This window comes from Nicotiana tomentosiformis, chromosome 8 (assembly GCF_000390325.3).
Source record: "Nicotiana tomentosiformis chromosome 8, ASM39032v3, whole genome shotgun sequence".
Taxonomy (NCBI): Eukaryota; Viridiplantae; Streptophyta; class Magnoliopsida; order Solanales; family Solanaceae; genus Nicotiana; species Nicotiana tomentosiformis.
In genome coordinates this window covers 56,109,312-56,118,890 of record NC_090819.1, presented here as the reverse complement: position 1 = coordinate 56,118,890, position 9,579 = coordinate 56,109,312, and the positions used below count along the sequence as shown (strand labels likewise).

The 9,579-nt window shown below is 41.0% G+C and overlaps 1 protein-coding gene across 1 annotated transcript; it reads left to right on the top strand.

The window, feature by feature from the left end:
- Positions 1-8,486: 8,486 nt before the first annotated feature.
- LOC138897499 (uncharacterized) lies at positions 8,487-8,897 on the top strand. The gene has a single exon (XM_070183473.1). It carries the CDS (start codon positions 8,487-8,489, stop codon positions 8,895-8,897), a length of 411 nt encoding a protein of 136 aa, XP_070039574.1.
- Positions 8,898-9,579: the final 682 nt, after the last annotated feature.

The window sequence follows — 9,579 nt, the reverse complement described above, 5'->3', positions numbered from 1 at the left end:
TATAAGCTCCTACGTCCTCATGAGGAGAGGCTATGGAGTCCTAAATATTTTAAATGTTCTTAATGTTCTATGATCACCTGTGGCAAGTACAAGTAAGTGATAGTATGAATATGAAATGTGGTCGTTGCCTGAATGAGAATTATGAGGTGTTGTATGTCCCAATGGTTTCAACTATAGTTGTATGCTTTTGAAATAATGTATGTAAATGACTTTGATTGTTAAGTCCCCAAGAGTCATGAATCTAGCTAATGACCTCAAGATGTCAAGTGAGTGAATAATGAGATGAAAGGGAGATGTCCTATGCTAAATGATCATGAACCTTAAGGAACGAAATTGGGCTCATGTGCCATTGAAATCGACTTATTGATTTACCATGCATGTGCTAATGTAATGAGTTGTGTTTCTCCATGATGAGCATGAACATGAAGTATTCCAATGATATGAGAAATTACGATCTTAAATGTAATGACAAACTATGTCGCTTTGAGTTTATATATGGTATTGTGATTGGGATTACACCTCCACCCGCATATATTGGGGTGAGGCGGCATGGCCGCTATGTGTAGGGATTATGGTATTGTGATACACCTCCACCCGCATATATTGGGGTGAGGCGACATGGCCGCTTTGTGTAGGGATTGTGGTATTGTGATACACCTCCACCTCCATATATTGGGGTGAGGCGACAAGGTATAAGGATTGTGGTATTATGATACACCTCCACCCGCATATATTGGGATGAGGCGGTAGGGCCGATTTGTATAGGGATTGTGGTATTGTGATACACCTCCACCTGTATATATTGGGGTGAGGCGGTAGGGCCGCTTTGTGTAGAGATTATTGTATCATGATACACCTCCACCCACAGTTGTTGGGTGAGGAAGCAGGGCCGCTTTGTGTGAAGGTAGTTATAGAGGATCCCCGACCTAATATCTATAAATTTGAATGGGAGCTCTTAATAAATTTACTTGACGTTAGCAACTATCTAAGCCGTTTTACTGTTACCTTGATTCATCAAATTAATGTTATATTTCTAAGCACTTGAATAGGTATATTTGTATTATGTAAGTGATATTGTGAACGGTCTATGAGACGCATAGGTGTATTATATGATATGTGAACACTAAGGACGGTCTATGAAATGTATATGTGTAAAATAAGGGAGGAAGGTGCCACTTTCATTGGCCTTGTTTTTACATGTTGTTACAATTACATTATATTATATATTGCACGTATGGTTCATATGGCTCAGTTTATCCTAAAAGAAGTTTAGAATGATGCAAGTATAATAAGACTTGAAATGTGATTCTATGGAATGTTTCATAGTTTCTTGATGTATTTTATTTGCCTCTTATTTGAGTTACCATTTTTTCATATGTTATTTTGATTGCCTTACATACGAGTACTACTCCAAATGTACTCACGTCCCTTTTGTCGGGGGCGCTTCATCTTTTAATGGATGCAGGTATACTTCTACAGGATGATATGGATCTTTGATAGGGATCTTCTTCACTACTCAGCTTATGGTGAGCCCGCTCCAGTTCTAGTGGGTGTTTGGGTCTAGTTCATTTTATGTATATAGGTATCTATTGTCATAGAAGCTCCATGTACACTGTGGGTCATGTAATTATAGATTTGAGTTTTGTCATGTATTTATGTTCACAGTATTTACAGCTATTTATAGAGCTGTGTAACCATCACGAGAAAGAAAATATGGGTCATTGAGCCACATGTATTTAATATGAAAGTCAAAATCAAATTATGTTATGGTAAATCATGCATGAGTAATGATGAGAGGTTACTGTAAATTAGGCTTGCTCGAATGGGTTTACTAGGTTGAGCGCCGGTCGCGCTCCTCGAGTTCGGGGCATGACAAAGCATAAGATGTAAGAGTTATCAAGGATTGACTTTTGTATAAACGACCTCAGATTGGTGTTTTGATGGGTCTAGTTAATTTGTATAGTGATTTTGGATTTAGGAATATGTCAGGATTTGGATTTGGAGGTTCCTAGGATTTTTTTCGCTCTAATTGTTGAAAGTTGGAAATTTGAAGGTTTGGAATGTTTATATCGGGAGTTGACTTTGATGATATCAGATTCAAATTGTTGTTTCGGGACTTAGAATACGTTCATTTAGTGGATTGAAACTTGTGTTTGATGTTTCATTTGAATCCGGAAGGTTTAAGCTTGATTCGGACATGTTCGACGAAGCTGGAAAATTGTTAAGTTTGGACAATGTGTTCGGACTTGGTGGTATGATTGGACGGAGTCTTGTGGGGCTCGGCAGTGTTTCGAGTTGATTTTGGACCATTTGAGTGCATCTTGGCATTGCTGGTTTTTGGCAAGGATATGGTGCATCGCACCTACAGCCTAGAGAAGCACACCTACAAAGCCGCATGTGCGAATCTTTGTGCACAGAAGCGGGAGTAGGTAGTGGTCTTGGTGGATTGCATATGCACTGAAGTTTCACAGGCGCGGGGCCGCTTATGCGAGGGTGCTTGCTTAGAATCATATTCCCGGATGCAGAATTTTGTCGCATAAACGGGAGGTCGACAGTATAAGTGAATCTCGCATCTGTGAAGGTCTTGCCGCAGAAGCAACCATTTTATCCGCAAATGCGAAAATCGCTGGAAGGAGCTTATATTCAAGGCTTTGGTTTATTTTCACAATTGTAAGATTGGAAACTCGGATTGAGGCAATATTTGGTGATATTTCACCACCCCTTTGAGGGTAAGTGATTTCTATTTGATTTTTGATATTATATATTATTTTCCCATAGATTATTATGAATATATTATGGGTTTTGAAAGAGAAATTGGGGGGGGGGGGGGTGCTAGATTTTGAAAAGTGAATAATTGAGATTTAAACCCCGATTTGGAGTCATATATAGATGAAAATTCTATATTTGGACTCATATTTGAAAGGGTAGTCGATATTTGTGAGTTTTATCGAGTTTCGGGAAGCGGGTCCGATTTGACTTTTTGGTTGACTTTGTGTAATTAAATAAAAATTAAAACTTTATTTTTTGGAATCGGTTTCTATAGTCTTGTTTGACGTTATTGAGTTGTTTTGGGCTAGATGTGTTTGATGGTTGATTCGAGAGGCAAGGGATTTTTGGAGTATTTATTCCCGCATTTGAGGTAAGTATCTTATCTAGTCTTTTCTTGAGGGTATTTCCCCCAAGGCTATGATTTTATCTATATGTTGAGGGTGGCACATATGCGAGGTGACAAGCACGTATGTGCGCACTGTTCTTACTCATGATTCGGGTAGATTCTAGGCTATTATATGCCTTTCTTTGCCATCACGATTTCTTTGATGTTGTGTTTTCTACACTTGTTGACTATGTGAGCTATTATGCATTCTAGAAATCATGTCTAGGTTATCTTTTATCTGTTTTGAAATATGATAGAGCCATTTTTGCTATGTTGAGATATTTGGCTTAGCCGTAGTCATACTTCTCCGTCATAGTATTATATTCATGTTTTATATCTTTTTCTATGTGTATTTTTATATGTTATCTCACATATTAATAGTGTCCTTGTGTGTGAGACACATGCTGGAGCTGAGTTTTGGCATGTCGGTATATTCCATGCAGTATTTTGATTATGGTACTGTGAGATGTGGGCATATTGAGACTTGAGGACAATGATGATTGATTTTGGGCCATAAAGCGATATTGATATTGGTTGTAAGGTGTTGCTTGCATCAAGGCCCCATAGTGGGCTGAGTGATATTGATCGTTGACTTTTGATCTTATCAACACTTAGGCTAGAATCTGCCCCTTTGGAGTCAGGTATAATCCTCTGAGCGTAGGAACTTGATATGTGCTTAGTGAGGGGCCTATGCCAGGGACCCGTATAATGCTGAGTGTGTGTGCATGTGATGATTTAGGGGCATTTTTCGAGGCACCATATATGTGATGAGATCTTATGTAGTTGAGAATTAAATTGTGATGTTGTTTATTTCGGTATGCATAACTATCATGCAGGCATAAAGTTGTATTTTCCTTATGCTAATTGGTATTTTATATTTCTATTTGATGTTTAGAGATGGAAATCACAGTTTTACTTTGATTATTCCTTGTCTAGGTGATTTATGTGGGAACATTGATATTTTGACTGCTACACTTGAAAAGCATGCCTATTTCTCCTTTTATTGTAATAGAGTTGAACCCGATATTATTTGAGTTGCTTTCGTTCTTCATCACTGCCTTCATACCGAGGTTAGACTTACTACTTACTGGATACATGGGGTTAGTTGTACTTATACTACACTCCACACTTTATGTGCAGAATTAGGAGTTGGATCCAATTGATCATTTTGAGCAGGTGTGTGCTGCATTGTCGAGACCGAGGTAGAGCTGCTTCTCGATCACAACACCTCAGGTCTTTTCTTTTCTTTTAGTACTATTTAGTTTTTCAGACAATATTGTATTTTGTTCAAACTTTGTATCTACTTATTCTATATAGCTCATGCACTTTGTGACAGAAGATCTTGCGGTGGTTTTCAGTAGTATCATTGTTTTGACTTCAGTTATTTATACTATTCTACTATTTAGACAATTTAATTCTATTGCTGGATTTTATTTTTATATATTGGTTCTTGGTTTGCCTAACGAGAAGTGTTAGGCACCATCATGACTTCAGTGGGGTTTTGGGTCTGTCACGACCCGACAAATTGTTTTGTATATTATAGTCTCGTTCCCCCATTTATCGCTTTTTCTATATTTATTTGTTGTTATGTGACTTACCGGGGTGGTTGGTTTGGTTTCGGGGAGGTTTCGAAGTGAATTGGGACACTTAGTCCCAAGGTTGGAATCTTAAGTTGGAAGAGTTGAATGGAGTTTGACTTTTAGTAGATGACTCTGGAACAATATTTTGATGATTCTAATAGCTTCGTATGGCAATTTTGGACTTAGGAGTATGTTCGGATATTGATTTGGAGGTCCGTAGGTCATTTTGCCTTGAATTGGCAAAAATTGGAAAGTTGAAGGTTTGGAAGGTTGAGAGGCATGACCGAAAGTTGACTTTCTTGATACCAGGCTTGGAATTTGATTCCAAAAGTTGGAATAGGTCCGTTGTATCATTTATGACTTGTGTGCAAAATTTGAGGTCAATCATAGTTGGTTTGATATAATTCGGCCTTGGTTTTAGAAGTTGGAAGTTCATTAGTTCCATTGGGCTTGAATTGCGATGCGATTCGTAGTTTTGATGTTGTTTGATGTAATTTTAGGTTCCGAGTATGTTCGTGTTGTGATTTAGAACTTGTTGGTATGTTTGATTGAAGTCCAAGGGGCCTCGGGCGAGTTTCAGATGGTTAACAGATCGATATTGGACTTAGAGCATAGCTGAAGATATTTGGATTGTTGCGGTGGGCTTGGCCGCAGGTGCGATGCCGCATGTGCAGCTGTAGGAATGCAGAAGAGGAATTGGGCTGGCTATGGGAGCTTTGCAGGTGCGAAGAAGAACCACATATGCGAGTCCGTGTATGCGGATTTTTGGTCGCAGATGCGTAGAAGCGTGGCATGGGCTTGCACCGTAGATGTGGACGGACATCTGCAGAAGCGGACCCGCATAAGCGGGATTTTGGCTGTAGAAGCGGCAGGTCAAAGTTTAACTGATCTTTGCAGAATTGGGGATTTTGTCGCGAAAGCGGGAGCGCAAAAGCGATCATGAAGTCCGCAGATGCGGAATCGCTGGCAGAAGAATAAAATCGACGAATTTAGTTGATTTTCTCATTTTTGGGATTTTGAAGTTCGGACTAGGGCAATTTTTGGTGAGATTTCTACCTAGATTGAAGAGGTAAGTGATTTCTAATCACTTTTGTCCATAAATATTGAACACCCATTGATGTTTTCACTTAGATTATGTGTGTTTGATGTGAAATTTGGCGAAATTTTTGATAATGTATTGGAGAGTAAGATTTGGGATTTTGAGGGTTGATTTGTGGTTGGAATTGGATGATTTTGGTATGGTTGGACTCATAGTTGAATGGGTATTCGGATTTTGTGAATTTTGTCAGGTTCCGTGGTGCGGACATGGGTTTGACTTTTTGGGCTGACTTTTTGATTTTGGTTAAAGATCTTACCTTTATCGTAAGGAATCGATTCCTATATCTTGTATTGATTATATTAAGTTGTTTGTGACTAGATCCGAGTCGTTTGGAGGCCGATTCTCGAGGCAAGGGCTTGTTGGAGTAGTGAGTTGCACGCTTTGAGGTAAGTAACACTTCTAAACTTGGAACTAATGGTATAAATCCCTGGGAAACATGTTATATGGTTTGTATAGGGGTTACACACATGCTAGTTGACGGGCGTGTGGGCGTGCACCATGGCAAATCCTGATCCGGGTGGATTCTTATACTGTTATCAAGTCTTGTTTTATTTGTGTAACTCCTACGTGTTAGAGTAATTGAGCTATAATTCATATTAGTAATCATGTTTAGGCTATATGCTTATTTGGTTGAGACACAGTGAGATTATTTCTATTGTTTTGAGTTATCTGCGTTAACTGCAATTATGTACTCAGTCATGATTCTTCATTTGCATATCATATCTCAGTCTATGTTAGCATTTACTATTACATCACATATTGTTATTTGGGCTGAGTCGTACGAGATTTGTGAGCCCTTGAGACTAGAGAGATTGATGACTGAGGTGGGCCTAAGAGACATGTTGTGAGTGTTAGTGTGGATTGGGCTGCACGTCGCATCAGGCCTTATTGGCTTATTTATTATTGTGAATTAGGCTATACGCCGTAGTAAGACTTATAGGCTTTATATTAGTGCTTGGGTAAGATCCGCCCCTCCGGAGTCTGACACACCAGCAGTGAGCGCAGGCACAATGATATCTACATGTGCTTTTGTGAGGGGCATTGATGCCAGGCGCCCGTACAGTGCTAAGAGATTGTGTGTGTGATGAGTGGGCATTGAGATAGGCAGATTGAGCACTCTGAGATACCTTACTTTTGACATGCATATTTAACATGTAGGCATAGAGATGTACCATTCCTCATGCTAGCTATACCTGACCGTTCTTATCAGTGTTGGTCTCTAATTATGACCTTGAAAGTATGTCTAGATTTATGTATCATGGAGGAGTTGAATGTGGAGGTTTTCTAAGTTATTTACTGTCATTGTCATTATCTAAACTGTGTTGTCATTATATTGGATTTGACTGTATCCTTCTGACCTTGTCACTCCTTTCAGTCTAAGGTTAGTCATGTTACTTATTGAGTATATTGGGTCTGTTGTACTCATACTACACTCGGCACTTCGTGTGCAGATCTAGGTATATCTGGATGCGGTAATTGCTAGATCATTGACAGTACTTGCGTTGAGACTTCAAGGTAGCTTCTATGACTTCAAGGTAGCTTCTATTGACAGTACTTGCGTTGACTTTATTTCATTGTTATTATCTTCAGTAATGTTCTATTATTCAGACAATTGTACTAGAGTTTTGGTTTATGTTGATACTTAGTAGTGCTCATTTACTCGTTGACACCAGGTTTTAGGATAGTTGTAGTAGAGTTTCAGTTACTTTTATTAGATATTTATGAGATTCTCTGTTGATTAGTTTATTAAAACATGTTTTATTCAAATGTTTAGCTGTTATATGATTGTTGGCTTGCCTAGGATGTGTGTTAGGCGCCATCACGACAGGTTGGGATTCTGGGTCGTGACAAGTTGGTATCTCAGCTCTAGGTTGCTTAGTTCTCACGAGTCATGAGCAGGTTTAGTATAGTCCTACGGACGACCACCAGTTCCACCAGCTAGGTCCGTGAAAGGCTGGGGCCGCGGTAGAGGCCGAGGAGCGGCTCGTACTACAGCTAGAGCAACACCTGTAGAGCCATTAGTTGCCCCTGCTGAGGAGCAGATACCAGATATTGTTGAGCCGATAGGACCATCTCAGGCACCAGCTATGCCCATTGTGATTCTAGGCCTTCAAGAGGCCTTAGCCTATATTTTGACTGTGTGCACGAGCCTGGCTCAGGCAGTCTCAGTTCAAGCTGCACCCGCCACTTCTTAGGTCGGGGGAAGCGCTCAAACTTCCGCCACCTGTATTCCAGAGCAGGTAGCTTAGGGACTCCAAACACCGGGGGTACTACCAACCCAGCCGGTTGCTACTGCTTGGGCCAAGGTTGGCCCACCTATGAGTGATGAGGAGCAGAAGAGACTAGAGCGGTCTGCGAGGCTTAAGCCTCCAGAGTTAAGCAGGGCAGAGCCAGAGAATGCTCAAGATTTTATAGATAGGTGCCAATAGATCCTTCACATAGCGGGTATTTTGGAGACTAGTGGAGTTTCATTTACTACTTTTCAGCTGATAGGGGTAGCCTACAGACGGTGGGAGGACTATGAGTTGGGCAGGCCAGCCGATGCGGCACCACTTACATGGCATGAGTTCTCGATTCTCTTCTTAGAGAAGTTTGTCCCACAGACTCGTAGAGAGGAGTGGCTAGACAGTTTGAGTAGCTATGCTAGGAGGGTATGGTAGTGACTCTGTATGAGATGAGGTTTGCAAAGTTGGCTCGTCACGCATCATGGTTGGTTCCCACTGAGAGGGAGAGGATTAAGAGGTTCATTGATGGCCTCAATTATGGATTACGCTTCAGTATGGCTCGGGAGGTTATGACTGGTGTGAGGTTTGTCCAGGTGGTCGATATTGCTAGACGCTTAGAGCTGGTTCTCAGTCAAGAGGGTGAGGAGAGGGAGGCCAAGAGGCCTCAAGGTTCAAGTGGTTTTAGCAGTGCCTCATCTGGAGGACAACCCCATCACAACAGGGGTCGTCCTTATAGGGCCGCTAAGATAGCTCGTCCGGTTCATCGTGGTGCATCAGCTAGCAATGGTTCATACATTGATCATCTCGGTCATTCATCTTTTAGTGCTCTCCCAGCTTAGAGTTTATCCCGTGCTCCGTCAGTTCAGGGTTCGTCAGTACCTGATTCTTCTAGCGGCTATTCTGGTTCTCAGGCTTCGGTTTATTCCCCGCCGCCATTTGTAGATCAAGGTTGCTATGAGTGTGGAGAGTTGGGTCACGTGAGTATGTATTGGCCCCATCTTATGGGAGGTTCAGTTCAGCCGAGAGGTCAGACTATGACTTCCGCACTAATTACTTCACCACCAGCTCAACCATCTCGGGGTAGAACTCATGCAACTCGAGGTCGCCCTAGAGGGGAAGGTTGATTAGGTGGTGGTTAGGCTTGATTCTATGCTTTTCTCACCAGGCCAGAGGCAGTTGCTTCAGACGCAGTGATCACATGTATTATTTCTGCGTGCCATAGAGATGGTTCCATATTATTTGATCCTGCTTCCACTCATTCATATGTATCATCGTACTTTGATCGCTATTTGGATATGCCCCGTGATTCTTTAGTTATGCATGTTCACATATCTATACTGGTAGGTGATTCTATTATTGTGGACTGTGTGTATCGGTCGTGTGTGGTGACTATTGGGAATTAGAGATGAGAGTTGATCTTTTACTGCTTTGTATGGTTGATTTTGACGTGATTTTGGGCATGGATTGGTTGTTACCATGTCATGCTATTCTAGATTGTCACGCTAAAATCGTAACGTTGGC

What these genes read in the sequence shown, in the direction of transcription:
- LOC138897499 (XM_070183473.1), top strand. Translation starts at nt 8,487, where the DNA reads ATGGTAGTGACTCTGTATGAGATGAGGTTTGCAAAGTTGGCTCGTCAC.